The sequence below is a fragment of the Oncorhynchus keta genome, chromosome 23 (genome assembly GCF_023373465.1).
Source record: "Oncorhynchus keta strain PuntledgeMale-10-30-2019 chromosome 23, Oket_V2, whole genome shotgun sequence".
Classification (NCBI taxonomy): Eukaryota; Metazoa; Chordata; class Actinopteri; order Salmoniformes; family Salmonidae; genus Oncorhynchus; species Oncorhynchus keta.
Window position 1 is genome coordinate 14020259 of NC_068443.1, and position 20339 is coordinate 14040597.

Here is a 20339-nt window from a genome sequence, read left to right on the forward strand (position 1 = left end):
GGGGAGAGAGACAGAGTAAGCAAATTCCCATTTACACACACACACACACACACACACACACACACACACACCTCCAGCTCCCTTCCACAGTGCTCTGAATCCCTCCTCATGCATGATTTTCCTGAAGCAGTCCGTGACTCCAGTGTAGGTGGTCTGTCCCGCCCTCGCTGCTACCTGCAGGCGCGTCTTGATGACATCAGCAGGCGTCACCAGGGAGGCAGCAGGGATACCTGGGAAATGGAGTCAAAGAGTATCACCTGTGGCTATGACTGTTTTTGACAGTCAAATAAAATGGAATTGAATTGCATCGCTCGGTAGATGTGTGTGTACCGCCGATGGCTCCAGCAGCTAACAGCTGTAATGCGCCCAGTCTTCCCTGTTCGTCGGCGAACTGAGCCTTGGTGTGGGCGTACACTGGGAAGAAGATGGCTGAGAAAGGGATGTCTCTCAAGAAACACGCTTTGGCACCCTACATACACAAAGGGTAAGTGACAGACATTTTCAATCAAAAGGCCTTTGTTTCTCAAAATACAAGCACAATGCCACCAGACATAAATGGTCAAACACACACCTTGTAGAGGCCGAACAAGCCGAGGTCTCGGATGACACTGAGGGCGCTGATTCTTGGTCCTGTGGTGATCTCTCCTGCCACCTGCAATCTGATCTTGACTATCTCCAGCGGGTTAGTAAAGACCACCTGGGAACCCCCTGCCTGCGGAGAGAGAGACATAGGGGACATGAGGAAGGGAGGGTTGCTACCACAGCCTCCCATTTAAGTAGGATTAGGTGGAATAGAATGAGCGGGGTTTAGGGTTGGGAAGTTTGAGTGAGATGGAACAGACTTGTTTATGTGCTGCTGTGCGGTTTGTTGCTAACGTTTCATGCTGCAAACCCAGCTTCAGAGGCAATCGTTAGGCACGGGTCATTTATGTGTAGGAAAGGATGAAACAGAATCTGTGCCACCAGTAAGTACAGATAGTATAGAAATCCCCTCGCACAGTCCCCGCAGCCAGACAACTTTCTCATGGCTTCTGGAGGGAAATTCTGTAGGAATGCTCATCCGGTGTAGCTCATTCAGCCGACAGAAACTTTCAATCGGTTCTCCCCTTTAAGCAACGAGTCAGTCTCCTCTATCCGTTACAGGGTCTGAGACACCGAAGCCCCCCACCATTAGCTCTGACAAATTGAACACCCTAGTCATTGGCGACTCCATTACCCGCAGTATTAGACTTAAAAATAATCATCCAGGGATCATACACGGTTTACCAGGGGGCAGGGCTACCGACGTGAAGGCTAATCTAAAGATGGTGCTGGCTAAGGCTAAAACTGGCGAGTGTAGAGAGTATAGAGATATTGTTATCCACGTCGGCACCAACGATGTTAGGGTGAAATAGTCAGAGGTCACCAAGCACAACATAGCTTCAGCGTGTAAATCAGCTAGAAAGATGAGTCGGCATCGAGTAATTGTCTCTAGCCCCCTCCCAGTTAGGGGAAGTGATGAGCACTATATCAGAATCTCAATTCAATCGCTGGTTGAAAAAGTGTCTGCCCCTCCCAAAAGATTACATTTTTAGATAATTGGCCCTCTTTCTGAGACTCACCCACAATCAGGACGTTCACTCCTCCCTAGCTGGAGGGGTGCTCTCATCTTATCTCTGAACATAGACGGGACTCTAACTCCCTCAGCTCCACAATGAGAACCTGCTGCCTGGTCTGGAGTCTGCCACTAGTATAGTCAGTGTTGTCAGCTCAGCTATCCCCATTGAGACCGTGTCTGTGCCTCGATCTAGGTTGGGCAAAACTAAACATGGCGGTGTTCGCCTTAGCAATCTCGCTGGAATAAAGACCTCCTCCAGTCCTGCCATTATTGAAAGAGATTGTGATCTCACATCTCAAAATAGGGCTACTTAATGTTAGATCCCTCACTTCCAAGGAAATAGTCAATGATCATAATCTTGATGTGATTGGCCTGACTGAAACATGGCTTAAGCCTGATTAATTTACTGTGTTAAATGAGGACTCACCTCCTGGTTACACTAGTGACCATGTCCCCCGTGCATCCCGCAAAGGTGAAGGTGTTGCTAACATTTATGATAGCACATTTCAATTCCCCCCCCCCCAAATGACTGGGTTTTCATCTTTTGAGCTTCTAGTCATGAAATCTATGCAGCCTACTCAATCACTTTTTATAGCTACTGTTTACAGGCCTCCTGGGCCATATACAGCGTTCCTCACTGAGTTCCCTGAATTTCTATCGGACCTTTTAGTCATGGCAGATAATATTCACATGGAAAAGTCCACAGACCCACTCCAAAAGGCTTTCGGAGCCATCATCGACTCTTTTTTTGTCCAACATGTCTCTGGACCTACTCACTGGCACAGTCATACTCTGGACTAGTTTTGTCCCGCGGAATAAATATTGTGGATCTTAATGTTTTTCCTCATAATCCTGGACTATCGGACCAAGATTTTATTACGTTTGCAACCGCAACAAATCATCTGCTTAGACAAGAGGTCGACCGATTAATCGGAATAGCCGATTAATTAGGGCCGATTTCAAGTTTTCATAACAATCGGAAATCAGTATTTTTGGACACCAATATGGGCGATTTAAAAAACAAATATATGTATATTTTTTACACCTTTATTTAACTAGGCAAGTCAGTTAAGAACACATACTTATTTTCAATGTCGGCCTCGGAACGGTGGGTTAATTGCCTTGTTCAGGGGCAGAACGACAGATTTTCACCTTGTCAGCTCGGGGGATTCAATCTTGCAACCTTACAGTTAACTAGTCCAACGCTCTAACCACCTGCCTCTCATTGCACTCCACGAGGAGACTGCCTGTTACGCGAATGCAGTAATCCAAGGTAAGTTGCTCGCTTGCATTAAACTTATCTTATAAAAAACAATCAATCAATCATAATCACTAGTTAACTACACATGGTTGATGATATTACGAGTTTATCTAGTGTGTTGTGCGTTGCATATAATCGATGCGGTGCGTATCGTTGCTCCAATGTGTACCTAACCATGAACATCAATCCCCCCTTTTTTTACCTTTCAAGGTAAACATCTGTCGTTCTGCCCCTGAACAGGCAGTTAACCCACTATAATATAATAATAATATATGCCATTTCGCTGACGCTTTTATCCAAAGCGACTTACAGTCATGTGTGCATACATTCTACGTATGGGTGGTCCCGGGAATCGAACCCACTACCCTGGCGTTACAAGCGCCATGCTCTACCAACTGAGCCACAGAAGGACCACTGTTCCTAGGCCGCCATTGAAAGTAAGAATGTGTTCTTAACTGACTTGCCTAGTTAAATAAAGATTAAATAAAGGTGTTAATTGCCCAAATTGTTGTCCAAAAATATTGATTACCGATTGTTATGAAAACTTGAAATCGGCCCCAATTAAATCGGCCATTCCAATTAATCGGTCGACCTCTACAAGACACAGGCCTCCTTACCGTCCCTAGAATGTGGGGGAGATCTTCGTGGGCTATACTCGGCCTTGTCTCAGCGTAGTAGGTTGGTGGTTGAAGATTTCCCTCTAGTGGTGTCCTGCCTGTTTGACCCTGTCCGGGGGCTATCGTCCCGTCTCAGCCTCCAGTATTTATGTTGCAATAGTTTGCGTCGGGGGGCTAGGGTCAGTCTGTTATATCTGGTGTATTTCTCCTGTCTTATCCAGTGTCCTGCGTGAATTTAAGTATGCTCCTTCTAATTCTCTCTCTCCTCTGAGGACCTGAGCCCTAGGACCATGCCTCAGGACTACCTGGCCTGAAGACTCCTTGCTCTCCCCAGTCCACCTGGTCATGCTGCTGCTCCAGTTTCAACTGTTCTGCTTGCGGCTATGGAACCCTGAACTGTTCACTGGACGTGCCAACTTGTCCCAGACCTGCTGTTTTGGACTCTCTCTCTACCGCACCTGCTGTCTCTAACTCTGAATGATCGGCTATGAAAAGCCAGCTGACATTTACTCCTGAGGTGCTGACCTGTTGCACCCTCCACAACCACTGTGATTATTATTATCTGACCCTGCTGGTCATCTATGTACATTTGAACATCTTGGCCATGTTCTGTTATAATCTCCACCCAGCACAGCCAGAAGAGGACTGGCCACCCCTCATAGCCTGCTTTCTCTCTAGGTTCTGGCCTTTCTAGGGAGATGTTCCTAGCCACTGTGCTTCTGCATTGCTTGCTGTTTTGAGTTTTAGGATGGGTTTCTGTACAGCACTTGTGTGACATCAGCTGATGTAAAAAGGGCTTTATAAATACATTTGATTGACCAGTCTTACTCACACAGGCCCCAGCCAGCACCTCCGCAGCAAAGGGAATGGTGTCGCCTTTACCGGTGAACTTATCTCTCACAAAGTCATTCACCTACAGGGAGAGAGGGGGAAATCAGCAGAGATACTACAGAGGGAATTGTCAGGAACCTCTTAGAAAGAATTTAGTGTTAATTAAGGATTCATCTCCATAGTGATTGGCTGAGTGAACAGGAGGGAGAGGAGTTTGACTCACTGTGAGTTTGATGGCCTTCTCTGGAGCCACGCCTATGAGCTGGGGAAGAAGACCTGGAGAGCAGCATGGGAGATTGAGTCCACACATGACATGAACCACATCTCACGATGACTAGTTTCTCAGGGTAGAAGGAGAGAAGGGAGAAGAGTGCAGGGATGAGAATGAAGGAAAGGGAAGAATTAAAAGGACCAAGGAAGAAGTGAATGGATGGATGCAGGTTTAGTGTTGCAGTGTGGGTGAGCCAACACTAGATGGGAGCCTTCAGTCCTTTTCCCATTAACAGAAGAGAGAGCAGAAGGAGGAGAGCAGTGAAAATAAACTCAGCAAAAAAAGGACCCTGTCTTTCAAAGATAATTTTTTATAATCCAAATAACTTCACAGATGTTCATTATAAAGGGTTTAAACACTGTTTCCCATGCTTGGGATGAACCATAAACAATTAATGAACATGCACCCGTGGAACGGTCGCTAAACCACTAACAGCTTACAGTCTGTAGGCAATTAAGGTCAGTTATGAAAACTTAGGACACTAAAGAGGCCTTTCTACTGACTCTGAAAAATACCAAAATAAATATGCCCAGGGTCCCTGCTCATCTGCGTGAGCAGAGGCATGCTGCAAGGCGGCATGAGGACTGCAGATGTGGCCAGGGCAATAAATTGCCATTTCCGTACTGTGAGATGCCTAAGACAGCGCCACAGGGAGACAGGACGGACAGCTGATCGTCCTTGCCGTGGCAGACCACGTGTAGCAACACCTACACAGGATCGGTACATCTGAACATCACACCTGCGGGACAGGTACACAGGATGGCAACAACAACTGCCTGAGTTACACCAGGAACGCACAATCAGTGCTCAGACTGTCCGCAATAGGCTGACAGAGGCTGGACTGAGTGCTTGAAGGCATGTCTGGTCAGGACGTGCCTTACAACATCACCGGCAACAACGTTGCCTATGAGCACAAACCCACCACCGTTGCTGGACCAGACAGGACTGGCAAAAAGTGCTCTTCACTGATGAGTCGCAGTTTTGTCTCACCAGGGGTGATGGTCGGATTCGCGTTTATCGTCGAAGGAATGAGTGTTACACCGGGGCCTGTACTCTGGAGTAGGATCGATTTGGAGGTGGAGGGTCTGTGTGTCACAGCATCATCGGACTGAGCTTGTTGTCATTGCAGGCAATCTCAACGCTATGTGTTACAGGGAAGACATCCTCCTCCCTCATGTGGTACCCTTCCTGCAGGCTCATCCTGACATGATCTTCCAGCATGACAATGCCACCAGCCATACTGCTCGTTCTGTGCCGGGGGGGGTATCCAGGAACTTGCAGGTGCCTTGGTGGAAGAGTGGAGTAACATCGCACAGCAAGAACTGGCAAATCTGGTGCAGCACATGAGGAGATGCACTGCAGTACTTAATGCAGCTGGTGGCCAACCCAGATACTGACTGTTACTTTTGATGTTGACCCCCCTTTGTTCAGGGACACATTATTCCATTTCTGTTAGTCACATGTCTGTGGAACTTGTTCAGTTTATGTCTCAGTATTTGAATCTTGTGATGTTCATACAAATATTTACACATGTTAAGTTTGCTGAAAATAAACGCAGTTGACAGTTGGAGGACATTTCTTTTTTTGCCGAGTGTAGGTAAAAGAAGAGCAGGATATGAAAAATGTGGAACAGGAGAAAAGAGTGGAGGAGACAGGGATAGAAAGAGAGATAAAGAGCAGAAGAGATGGATAGAGGGGAAAACAGCAGCCATGAGGGGAAGAAGAGTGATCAGGAGAGCAGCCATGAGGGGAAGAAGAGTGATCAGGAGAGCAGCCATGAGGGGAAGAAGAGTGATCAGGAGAGCAGCCATGAGGGGAAGAAGAGCGATCAGGAGAGCAGCCATGAGGGGAAGAGGTGTCTGACCGTACCTCTGTAGAAGCCGAAGAAGCCTTCATAGCGCAGCACCTTCTTGGCACAGTCAAAGCTGTTCTTGTACATCAGTTCTCCTACGAACGAGCCTGTACTCCTCTGGTTCTGCATCCTGGTCTTAACCAGGTCTATAGGATACACCGCCGTGGCTCCCGTAGCTACACACACACAGTCTTGTTTTACTAACCTTGTGAGGACACAGTTGATTCCTATTCAAAATCCTATTTTCGCTAACCCCGAAACCTAACCTTAACCCTAAACCTAACCTTCAACAAGCAAGCCTAATTGTTTTTATTTTTGGTTGTTGTATTTTACTCCCTTTTCCGATCTCGTCTCATTGCCGGCCTGCCACAAGAGCTGGATGAGCCAAGTAGTCCCCAGTCCCTTACTGCATCGCCCCTTACTGCATCACCCCCTCACACCCCCCTTACTGCATCACCCCTCCCCAGTCCCTTACTGCATCACCCCCTCCCCAGTCCCTTACTGCATCACCCCCTCCCCAGTCCCTTACTGAATCACCCCCTCCCCAGTCCCTTACTGCATCACCCCCTCCCCAGTCCCTTACTGCATCACCCCCTCCCCAGTCCCTTACTGCATCACCCCCTCCCCAGTCCCTTACTGCATCACCCCTCCCCAGCACCTTACCGCATCACCCCCTCCCCAGCCCCTTACTGCATCACCCCCTCCACCCCCTTACTGCATCACCCCCTCCCCAGCCCCTTACTGAATCACCCCCTCACACCCCCCCAGTCTTACTGCATCACCCCTCCCCAGTCCCTTACTGCATCACCCCTCCCCAGTCCCTTACTGCATCACCCCCTCCCCAGGCCCTTACTGCATCACCCCCTCCCCAGTCCCTTACTGCATCACCCCCTCCCCAGGCCCTTACTGCATCACCCCCTCCCCAGTCCCTTACTGCATCACCCCCTCCCCAGTCCCTTACTGCATCACCCCCTCCCCAGGCCCTTACTGAATCACCCCCTCCCCAGGCCCTTACTGAATCACCCCCTCCCCAGTCCCTTACTGCATCACCCCCTCCCCAGGCCCTTACTGCATCACCCCCTCCCCAGGCCCTTACTGCATCACCCCCTCCCCAGTCCCTTACTGCATCACCCCTCCCCAGTCCCTTACTGCATCACCCCCTCCCCAGTCCCTTACTGCATCACCCCCTCCCCAGTCCCTTACTGCATCACCCCCTCCCCAGCCCCTTACTGCATCACCCCCTCCCCAGTCCCTTACTGCATCACCCCCTCCCCAGGCCCTTACTGCATCACCTCCTCCCCAGGCCCTTACTGCATCACCCCTCCCCAGGCCCTTACTGCATCACCCCCTCCCCAGGCCCTTACTGCATCACCCCCTCCCCAGGCCCTTACTGCATCACCCCCTCCCCAGTCCCTTACTGCATCACCCCCTCCCCAGTCCCTTACTGCATCACCCCCTCCCCAGTCCCTTACCCCACCCCAAGTCCCTTACCCCTCCCCAAGTCCCTTACCCCTCCCCAAGTCCCTTACCTCCAGCAATTGAGCCCAAGCTGAAACGGTAGGCTGACTCTGCAACCTGCAGCAACACTGACCTGGAACCATCACCCTGGCTCTGCTATAGAGGGACAGGGAGAGAGAGAGAGAGAGAGAGAGAGTCACACATGCATGCTCATTTACTTGAGCGCACACACACCAGCACGCACACACTATCACAACCACCCACACACACTATCACAACCACCCACACACACTAGCACACCCACACACACTAGCACACCCACCCACTAGCACACACTAGCACACCCACACACTAGCACACACACCAGCACACACACACACACCAGCACACACACACACACCAGCACACACACACACACACACACACCAGCACACACACACACACCAGCACACACACACACCAGCACACACACACCAGCACACACACACACCAGCACACACACACACCAGCACACACACACACCAGCACACACACACACCAGCACACACACACACCAGCACACACAAACTGAAAGAGCAAACCACTGCTTTTAATTAGGGCAAGGCGACCAGAAACGTCACCGAATACAAATAGTAGCTATTCCCTCCACAAAGCAATCAAACAAGCTAAGCGTCAGTATAGAGACAAAGTAGAGTTGCAATTCAACAGCCATGACACGAGAGGTATGTGTCAGGGTCTACAGTCAATCACGGACTACAAAAAGAAAACCAGCCCAGTCACAGACCCCGATGACCTGCTCCCAGACAAACTAAAAAACGTCTATGTAAGAATGCTGTTCAGACTACAGCTCAGCATTTAACACCATAGTACCCTCCAAACTCGCCATTAAGCTCGAGAACCTGGGTCTCGACCCCGCCCTGTGCAACTGTGTCCTGGACTTTGACGAGACGCCCCCAGGTGGTGAGGGTAGGAAACAACATCTCCACCCCGCTGATCCTCAACACTGGGGAGAAGATGGAAAGTTTTAAGTTCCTCAGCGTACACATCACAGACAAACTGAAATGGTCCACCCAGACAGACAGTGTGTTCAACCTCAGGAGGCTGAAGAAATTTGGATTGTCACCACTCAAACTTTTACAGATGCACAATCGAGAGCATCACCGCCAGGTACGGCAACTGCTCCGCCCTCAACCGTAAGGCTCTCAAGAGGGTAGTGAGGTCTGCACAACGCATCTCCGGGGGCAAACTACCTGCCCTCCAGGACACCTTCACCACCCAATGTTGAAGGAAGGCCATAAAGATCATCAAGGACAACAACCACCCGAGCCACTGCCTGTTCACCCCGCTATCATCCAGAAGGCGAGGTCAGTACAGGTGCATCAAAGCTGGGACAGACTATTAAACAACCATCACTAACATTGAGTGGCTGCTGCCAACATACTGACTCATCTCTAGCCACTTTAATAATGAACAATCGATGTAATAAATGTATCACTAGCCACTTTAAACAATGCCACTTTATATAATGTTGACATACCCTTCATTACTCATCTCATATGTATATTCTGTCCTCTATACCATCTACTGTATCTTGCCTATGCCGTTCGGCCATCGCACATTCATATATTTACATGTACATATTCTTATTCATTCCTTTACACTTGTGTGCATAAGGTAGTTGTTGTGAAATTGTTAGGTTACTTGTTAGATATTACTGCATGGTTAGAACTAGAAGCACAAGCATTTCGCTATAGTCACATTAACATCTGCTAACCTTATGTAGGTGACAAATAAAGTTTTATTTGACACACCCACACACACTAGCGCACAAATAGTAGCACGCACACTAGCGCCCACACACACACACTAGCGCCCACACCCACACACTAGCGCCCACACACACACACACTAGGGCACACCCGCACCCCCAACGCACGCACACACACACAGACACTCTCTCGCGCACACAGACACTCTCTCGCGCACACAGACACTCTCTCGCGCACACAGACACTCTCTCTCGCGCACACAGACACTCTCTCTCGCGCACACAGACACTCTCTCTCGCGCACACAGACACTCTCTCTCGCGCACACAGACACTCTCTCTCGCGCACACAGACACTCTCTCTCGCGCACACAGACACTCTCTCTCGCACACAGACACTCTCTCGCACACAGACACTCTCGCGCACACAGACACACACACACACACACACACGCGCGCGCACACACACACACACACACACTCGCGCGCACACACACACACTCGCGCGCACACACACACACACACACTCGCACACAGACACTCGCGCGCGCGCGCACACAGAAACTCGCGCGCGCACACAGAAACTTGCACGCGCACAGACACTGGCGCGCACACAGACACTGGCGCGCACACACACAGACACTGGCGCGCACACACACAGACACTGGCGCGCACACACACAGACACTGGCGCGCACACACACAGACACTGGCGCGCACACACACAGACACTGGCGCGCACACACACAGACACTGGCGCGCACACACACAGACACTGGCGCGCACACACACAGACACTGGCGCGCACACACACACACACAGACGCAGACACACACAGACGCAGACACACACACACAGACACTGGCGCGCACACACACACACAGACACTGGCGCGCACACACACAGACAGACACTGGCGCGCACACACACAGACAGACACTGGCGCGCACACACACAGACACTGGCGCGCACACACACAGACACTGGCACACACACACAGACACTGGCACACACACACACACACAGGCACACACACACAGACACTGGCACACAGACAGACACACTGGCACACAGACAGACACACTGGCACACAGACAGACACACTGGCACACACACACACACTGGCACACACACAGACACTGGCACACACACAGACACTGGCACACACACAGACACTGGCACACACACAGACACTGGCACACACACAGACACTGGCACACACACAGACACTGGCACACACACAGACACTGGCACACACACAGACACTGGCACACACACAGACACTGGCACACACACAGACACTGGCACACACACAGACACTGGCACACACACAGACACTGGCACACACACAGACACTGGCACACACACAGACACTGGCACACACACAGACACTGGCACACACACAGACACTGGCACACACACAGACACTGGCACACACACAGACTGGCACACACAGACACTGGCACACACAGACACTGGCACACACAGACACTGGCACACACAGACACTGGCACACACACAGACACTGGCACACACACAGACACTGGCACACACACAGACACTGGCACACACACAGACACTGGCACACACACAGACACTGGCACACACACAGACACTGGCACACACACAGACACTGGCACACACACAGACACTGGCACACACAGACACTGGCACACACAGACACTGGCACACACAGACACTGGCACACACAGACACTGGCACACACAGACACTGGCACACACAGACAGGTCTCTTACCTGTTTTTGTATCTCAGCCAGGTGATAGGGCAGCGCTCCCTCCTCCAGTGGGGCAATCCTCTCAATGTCAGAAACGTTCAGACGTCTGAGGCAAAACACAGCACCATTACCACACAGTATTCAATAAGCTTGCCCCAGCATTCTGAACAGGTATGTTTGTGTAAGGCACACATATATTATGCATACAGTGCAAGGCTGAAGCGCAATACTCATGCATGTGTTTACCCAGAGTGGGAGTGAAGGCCTGATAACTGGTACAGGATGTCGATCTCCATGGGAGAGATCTGGCCAAACTTGTTAGCAGCAAAGATAAACTCCTCTAGAGAGAGGGAGATCAAGAGGGAGGAAGAGGGGAAGAGAAACAGTGTGATAGAGAAAAAGAGATGGTTAACAAGTCTGCATAACACAGACATACTACATAGAGATTGAGAGAGCTCGCCAAGACTCTTCAACATGACAGTTCCTCTGCTGGCAGCTAACAGACGACCCACACGTCCCACATGCTTCAAGAGGGCCACCATTGTTCCTGTTCCCAAGAAAGCTAAGGTAACTGAGCTAAACGACTACCACCCCGTAGCACTCACTTCCGTCATCATGAAGTGCTTTGAGAGACTAGTCAAGGACCATATCACCTCCACCCTACCTGACACCCTAGACCCACTCCAATTTGCTTACCGCCCAAATAGGTCCACAGACGATGCAATCTCAACCACACTGCACACTGCCCTAACCCATCTGGACAAGAGGAATACCTATGTGAGAATGCTGTTCATCGACTACAGCTCGGCATTCAACACCATAGTACCCTCCAAGCTCGTCATCAAGCTCGAGACCATGGGTCTCGACCCCGCCCTGTGCAACTGGGTACTGGACTTCCTGACGGGCCGCCCCCAGGTGGTGAGGGTAGGCAACAACATCTCCACCCCGCTGATCCTCAACACTGGGGCCCCACAAGGGTGCATTCTGAGCCCTCTCCTGTACTCCCTGTTCACCCACGACTGCGTGGCCACGCACGCCTCCAACTCAATCATCAAGTTCGCGGACGACACAACAGTGGTAGGCTTGATTACCAACAACGACGAGACTGCCTACAGGGAGGAGGTGAGGGCCCTCGGAGTGTGGTGTCAGGAAAATAACCTCACACTCAACGTCAACAAAACTAAGGAGATGATTGTTGACTTCAGGAAACAGCAGAGGGAACACCCCCCTATCCACATCGATGGAACAGTAGTGGAGAGGGTAGTAAGTTAAGTTCCTCGGCATACACATCACAGACAAACTAAATTGGTCCACTCACACAGACAGCACCGTAAAGAAGGTGCAGCAGCGCCTCTTCAACCTCAGGAGGCTGAAGAAATTTGGCTTGTCACCAAAAGCACTCACAAACTTCTACAGATGCACAATCGAGAGCATCCTGGCGGGCTGTATCACCGCCTGGTACGGCAACTGCTCTGCCCACAACCGTAAGGCTCTCCAGAGGGTAGTGAGGTCTGCACAACGCATCACCGGGGGCAAACTACCTGCCCTCCAGGACACCTACACCACCCGATGTTACAGGAAGGCCATAAAGATCATCAAGGACAACAACCACCCGAGCCACTGCCTGTTCACCTCGGTACAGGTGCATCAAAGCTGGGACCGAGAGACTGAAAAACAGCTTCTATCTCAAGGCCATCGGACTGTTAAACAGCCACCACTAACATTGAGTGGCTGCTGCCAACACACTGACTCAACTCCAGCCACTTTAATAATGGAAATTGATGGGAAATGTAAAATATATCACTAGCCACTTTAAACAATGCTACCTAATATAATGTTTACATACCCTACATTATTCATCTCATATGTATACGTATATACTGTACTCTATATCATCTACTGCATCCTTATGTAATACATGTATCACTAGCTACTTTAACTATGCCACTTTGTTTACATACTCATCATACTGTACTCGATACCATCTACTGTATCTTGCCTATGCTACTCTGTACCATCACTCAGTCATATATCCTTATGTACATATTCTTTATCCCCTTACACTGTGTATAAGACAGTAGTTTTGGAATTGTTAGCTAGATTACTTGTTGGTTATCACTGCATTGTCGGAACTAGAAGCACAAGCATTTCGCTACACTCGCATTAACATCTGCTAACCATGTGTATGTGACAAATAAAATTGGATTTGATTTGTTCCCTCTCGTGACCAGTGTGTTCCCTCTCGTGACCAGTGTGTTCCCTCTCGTGACCAGTGTGTTCCCTCTCGTGACCAGTGTGTTCCCTCTCGTGACCAGTGTGTTCCCTCTCGTGACCAGTGTGTTCCCTCTCGTGACCAGTGTGTTCCCTCTCGTGACCAGTGTGTTCCCTCTCGTGACCAGTGTGTTCCCTCTCGTGACCAGTGTGTTCCCTCTCGTGACCAGTGTGTTCCCTCTCGTGACCAGTGTGTTCCCTCTCGTGACCAGTGTGTTCCCTCTCGTGACCAGTGTGTTCCCTCTCGTGACCAGTGTGTTCCCTCTCGTGACCAGTGTGTTCCCTCTCGTGACCAGTGTGTTCCCTCTCGTGACCAGTGTGTTCCCTCTCGTGACCAGTGTGTTCCCTCTCGTGACCAGTGTGTTCCCTCTCGTGACCAGTGTGTTCCCTCTCGTGACCAGTGTGTTCCCTCTCGTGACCAGTGTGTTCCCTCTCGTGACCAGTGTGTTCCCTCTCGTGACCAGTGTGTTCCCTCTCGTGACCAGTGTGTTCCCTCTCGTGACCAGTGTGTTCCCTCTCGTGACCAGTGTGTTCCCTCTCGTGACCAGTGTGTTCCCTCTCGTGACCAGTGTGTTCCCTCTCGTGACCAGTGTGTTCCCTCTCGTGACCAGTGTGTTCCCTCTCGTGACCAGTGTGTTCCCTCTCGTGACCAGTGTGTTCCCTCTCGTGACCAGTGTGTTCCCTCTCGTGACCAGTGTGTTCCCTCTCGTGACCAGTGTGTTCCCTCTCGTGACCAGTGTGTTCCCTCTCGTGACCAGTGTGTTCCCTCTCGTGACCAGTGTGTTCCCTCTCGTGACCAGTGTGTTCCCTCTCGTGACCAGTGTGTTCCCTCTCGTGACCAGTGTGTTCCCTCTCGTGACCAGTGTGTTCCCTCTCGTGACCAGTGTGTTCCCTCTCGTGACCAGTGTGTTCCCTCTCGTGACCAGTGTGTTCCCTCTCGTGACCAGTGTGTTCCCTCTCGTGACCAGTGTGTTCCCTCTCGTGACCAGTGTGTTCCCTCTCGTGACCAGTGTGTTCCCTCTCGTGACCAGTGTGTTCCCTCTCGTGACCAGTGTGTTCCCTCTCGTGACCAGTGTGTTCCCTCTCGTGACCAGTGTGTTCCCTCTCGTGACCAGTGTGTTCCCTCTCGTGACCAGTGTGTTCCCTTTAGTGACCAGTGTGTTCCCTCTCGTGACCAGTGTGTTCCCTCCGTGACCAGTGTGTTCCCTCTCGTGACCAGTGTGTTCCCTCTCGTGACCAGTGTGTTCCCTCTCGTGACCAGTGTGTTCCCTCTCGTGACCAGTGTGTTCCCTCTCGTGACCAGTGTGTTCCCTCTCGTGACCAGTGTGTTCCCTCTCGTGACCAGTGTGTTCCCTCTAGTGACCAGTGTGTTACCTTTAGTGACCAGTGTATCCTTGCGGCTACCGGCCAGTGTGCTGTAGATCTTGCGGATCAGCTCCATGTTGTTTAGGAGAGAGTTAAATGCGTTGAAGTAGGAGAAGCTGACCATGTGAGAGGTGCTGCCCCCCGCAGCCTGGGAGAACAATCACACAGAGGGTTAGAACAGCCAGGCCTCCCCCTGACCTCCCCAACACATTTACAGTACACACACGCTCTTACCGAAACCAGGTTTTCCTCCACGAACGGTGTGAGCACGTGGTGTCGGATGGTGGCCATGATGTCACTAAAGTCCATGGCAGAGATTGTGCCGCTTTTGTTCTTGTCCTTCTGGGCAAAGGCCTGGCGCGCATGTTCCAACTGTAACTCCTGTAGACAAAGAAGACTGTGTGTGTCTGTCTGTGTCTCTGTGTGTGTGTGCGTGTGTGTGTGTGTGTGTGTGTGTATGTGTGTGTACCTGTAGGAACTGGGTGAACTCGAGGTAGCTAAGGCGTTTTTTGCGATCGTGTCCAAAGTGCAGGCGGATGAACTCACAGTCCCAGTTAAAGGGGATGTGGTGGTGCACTGTGGTCTGGCTGAAGATGTCCCGCACATTCTCTGGTAAAGGGGAGGATAAAGTGACGGAGAACCATAGAATTGGAATGAGTAGGATGGGCTTGCCATTGAATGCAATGTTGTGTTGGGAGAAAAGGCGGCCATATTGGGTGTACCATTTTAAAATGTCTTCACATCTCAGAAATATGTTTCTTTCTGTAAACAGGGACAATCTGTTCTACTCATTCTAATTCTATGCCAGATTCAGATTTATAATTACAGTAACCTTTAGGCTGAGTGAGTATACTAACAATTTTTATGAGGCATGCCAGGCACACACACCCCCTCTCAAGCACTAAAACGTGTGTGAGAGAGTGATTTAGAGAGAATAGTGTGCTAAATCGTAATCCCATTAACAATTCAATTATTGCAACATTTTCTGGGCTGAAACCATGGGAACAGTTGACGAAAGCATGTACACACAGTAACGTACCAAAAGAGATGTCTCCAGTGCCAGTCTTGTCAAACAGCTGGAAGGCTACGATGAAGAGGGCATCCGGAACACACAGCACCGACTCAAAAGCTAAGAACTCCTGGAACGAGATCAGCCTGTGTGTGTTTTGTGGAAAGAGAGAAAGAGAGGCAACATTAAAACACATTACACACATGAAGCCATGCAGGACAAAGCTTCAGTTACACAACATCCAATCAGAAGGACAAAGGCTCAGCTTTCGCTGAAACACCAGAAAAATGTCAACAATGATGTAGGGTGAGATTAGACCATGCAGTATTTCTAAAAATAACCCAAGTACTTAAAATACTGTTAACCAATTGTCATGGATTTCAGTTCATTTCTCCAGACTGAACTAAAATTAGAAGGTTCATTGGGGATTGGCTGCTTGTAGGTCATTACTTTTAATCAGCTCTGAATGACACAGATGTGTGGTTCTGCACCGTGCAAGAGAATGCCAAGCGTGTGCAAAGCTGTCATCAAGGCAAAGGGTTGCTATTTTGAAGAATATAAAATATATATATTTAGATACGTTTAAAACTTTTTTGGTTCCATATGTTGTTTCATAGTTTTGATGTCTTCACTATTATTCTACAATAGAGGTCGACCGATTAATCGGAATGGCCAAACAATTAGGGCCGATTTCAAGTTTTTCTAACAATCGGTAATCGTCATTTTTGGACAATGATTATGGCCGATTACATTGCCCTCCACGAGGAGACTGCGTGGCAGGCTGACTACCTGTTATGCGAGTGCAGCAAGGAGCCACGGTAAGGTGCTAGCTAGCATTAAACTTATCTTATAAAAAACAATCTTAACAATCACTAGTTAACTACACATGGTTGATGATATTACTAGTTTATCTAGCTTGTCCTGCGTTGAATATAATTGATACGGTGCCTGTTAATTTATCATTGAATCATAGCCTACTTCAAACAGGTGATTAACAAGCGCATTCGTGAACAAAAGCACTGTCTTTGCACCAATGTGTACCTAACCCTAAACATCAACGCCTTTCTTAAAATCAATACCTGCTGTTGTGGCCGAATCAGAATTAGTTAGGTAACATCGATAAATAAGATGTTTTATCTTATTTTTGGACTATACTGTTGGCAGTTGCAGTTCTCTCTTCTCCAGGGTTTAGTCACTAGGGGCCCAGAGAGGGGAGAGGTCAGGCTTGTCTTCATATGTCAATGTATCTGTTAAACCATGTGATGCTATGAAGAATATCAGAAGGGGAGGAGGACAGAATCGAGGCTTGTCTTCTTATGGGAATGTGTCTGTAACTATTGTATGTCCCCTCTGAGGTTGCCCTTATCTTTTGATTTAGTGTATGACCTAAGAGGCTCACTGTCTCCGTGAGCTTGTCCAGGAGGGGTTGTATTTGAGATGTGAGTATCTAGAATTGACAATTGATATATGCCATTGGATGAGGTAATGTTTTGGTCCTAAGTGGTACCAAGAACAAGATTAGAATCTCATCTAAGAGAGCAAACTGAACAATAATCTATAGCTAATGCTATCTAGCTATGGGATACTCCTCTCTCAAGTAAAGTCTTCCTTTGTAATGTTCCTAAGTGTTTCGATGGTGTGTCTTGGCTATAAATGATACTAAGAATTGTTTTGTAAGCACTCTCAGAGAATTCATTTATAGACACTGAATTGATCTGAGAGTCACAGGGCTATGGCGAAGCTCATATATAATTAAAGATGGACTTTATAATTATAACTCTGACTTGTGTGGTTTGCTCTCTCAATGTTTAGTAACACAGGAAATTACCACGACACTGCATATTTAGTTAATATTGTCTGCTAACATGAATTTCGTTGAACTATGGAAATTGTTTCACTTCTCTTGCATTCTGTGTAAGCAGAGTCAGGGTAAATGCAGCAGTTTGGGCCGCCTGGCTCGTTGTGAACTGTGTGAAGACCATTTCTTCCTAACAAAAACCGTCATTAATTTGCCAGAAATGTACTTAATTATGACATAACTTTGAAGGTTGTGCAATGTAACAGTAATATTTAGACTTACAGATGCCACCCGTTAGATGAAATACAGAACGGTTCCATATTTCACTGAAAGAATAAACGTTTTGTTTTCAAAGTGATAGTTTGCGGATTTGACCATATTAATGACCTACGCTTCGTATTTCTGTGTTATTATATTAAGTCTATGATATGATAGAGCAGACTGACTGAGCAGTGGTAGGCAGCAGCAGGCTTGTAAGCATTCATTCAAACAGCACTTTCCTGCATTTGCCAGCAGCTCTTAACTGTGCTTCAAGCATTGCACTGTTTAGGACTTCAAGCCTATCAACTCCCAAGATTAGGCTGGCAATACTAAAGTACCTATTAGAACATCCAATAGTCAAAGGTATATGAAATACAAATGGTATAGAGAGAAATAGTCATATAATAACCTCAACCTAAAACGTATTACTTGGGAATATTTAAGACTCATGTTAAAAGGAACCACCAACTTTCATGTTCTCATGTTTTGAGCAAGGAACTCAAACGTTAGCTTTTTTACATGGCACATATTGCCCTTTTACTTTCTTCTCCAACACTTATTTTTTGCATTATTTAAACCAAATTGAACATGTTTTATTATTTATTTGAAACTAAATAGATTGTATTGATTTATTATATTAAGTTAAAGTGTTCATTCAGTAGTTGTAATTGTCATTATATATATATAAAAATCGTCCGATTAATCGGCATCGTTTTTTTTTGGTCCTCCAATAAATCGGTATCGGCATTGAAAAATCATAAAAATCAGTCGACCCCTATTCTACAATGTAGAAAATAGTAAAAATAAAGAACTACCCTTGAAAGAATTGGTGTGTCTAAACTTTTGACTGGAAATACTGTACATCAGATAGGTGCAGTGAAATGTGTCGTTTTACAGGGTCAGACATAATAGTAGTGTGCCTGCCCCCTGGGGAATATTAGGGTAAAGTGCTTTGCTCAAGGGCACAGCTAGATTTTTTTTTTACCTTGTTGGCTTTGGTATTTGAACCAGTAACTTTTGGTTACTGACCCAACACTAACTGCTAGGCTACCTGACGCTAGGCTACCTGACGCTAGGCTACCTGACGCTAGGCTACCTGACGCTAGGCTACCTGACGCTAGGCTACCTGACGCTAGGCTACCTGGAAACTGCTTGTGTCTGTGTAGCGGTATTGTAAGAGAGGGGTAAAGATAAATATTAGGCAGGTATTAACCCTGCTGAAAGGAAAAGAGTAGGATAGATGGAGTACTGCTACCAGGCACACATCAGCCGAAGAGAGGGTAGCCTGTTTGCCAGATATCTTCTCTCTCCACTGGCTAACACACACGTCACAGCACAGGGGTAATCAAAACATTAATACCGCATACAATAGTGATGGCTGAGCAATTTAAACAACTTCATAGAAACAATTGACAAGAAAGAACCCGGTCATCAACATTAGAGGATTTGCAATATGCTGTATTACCTCACAGTGGAGGAGTGGGGTAATGAATGGGTGTGTCGGGGGGATGTTCATAAACAAAACAAAGGCCTTAAAAAAATGTAATTACATTTCTTTTCTTTTTTAAGGAGTCTTGGCCAAATGCAAATAGTCCCCCAAACCCTTCAACCCCAAAGGGGCTGTGGTATTGATGGTACCCTAAATTAAATTATAAAATATACACCCCACAAGTTCAAATTGGCTGTACTTAAACTCTTTAATATCATCCACGGCTCTGGCATATTCTCCAATATTTGGAACCAAGGACTGATCACCCCAAGCCACAAAAGTGGAGGCAAATTTGAACCCAATTACTACCGTGGGATGTGTGTCAACATCAACCTTGGGAAAACCCTCTGCATTATCATTAACAGCAGACTTGTACATTGTCAGTGAAAACAATGTACTGATCAAATGTAGAAAATTGGCTTTTTACCAAATTATCGTACAACAGAACAAATATTCACCCTGCACACCCTAATTGACAAACAAACCAAAACAAAGGCAAATTCTTATCATGCTCAGTTGACTTAAAAATGCTTATGACTTAATTTGGCATGAGGATCTGCTATTCAAAATGTATGGAAACTGGTGTTGGGGGAAAAACATAAAACTGTCACGCCTTGGTCTTAGTATTTTGTGTTTTCTTTAATAATTTGTTCAGGCCAGGGTGTGACATGGGTTTATTGTGTTGTCGTATTGTTTTTTTGTAGGCATTGGGATTGTGGTTGATTAGGGGTGTGTCTAGCATAGGCTTGGCTGCCTG

At 48.0% G+C, this 20339-nt stretch overlaps 1 protein-coding gene across 2 annotated transcripts in view; it reads right to left on the reverse strand.

The window, feature by feature from the left end:
• The window catches only part of slc25a12 (solute carrier family 25 member 12), a 36216-nt gene that overhangs the window by 1457 nt on the left and 14420 nt on the right, over nucleotides 1–20339 (reverse strand). For both annotated transcript variants that reach the window (XM_052476465.1, XM_052476466.1), the window contains exons 4-16: nucleotides 16065–16180; nucleotides 15495–15634; nucleotides 15260–15406; nucleotides 15035–15173; nucleotides 11636–11729; nucleotides 11411–11495; nucleotides 7959–8043; nucleotides 6447–6605; nucleotides 4530–4582; nucleotides 4308–4388; nucleotides 572–712; nucleotides 331–469; nucleotides 72–230 (exon numbers count right to left, since the gene is read on the reverse strand). In XM_052476465.1, coding sequence (XP_052332425.1) covers nucleotides 72–230; nucleotides 331–469; nucleotides 572–712; nucleotides 4308–4388; nucleotides 4530–4582; nucleotides 6447–6605; nucleotides 7959–8043; nucleotides 11411–11495; nucleotides 11636–11729; nucleotides 15035–15173; nucleotides 15260–15406; nucleotides 15495–15634; nucleotides 16065–16180 — 1538 coding nt within the window. The remainder of the gene's footprint in view (nucleotides 1–71; nucleotides 231–330; nucleotides 470–571; nucleotides 713–4307; nucleotides 4389–4529; nucleotides 4583–6446; nucleotides 6606–7958; nucleotides 8044–11410; nucleotides 11496–11635; nucleotides 11730–15034; nucleotides 15174–15259; nucleotides 15407–15494; nucleotides 15635–16064; nucleotides 16181–20339) is intronic.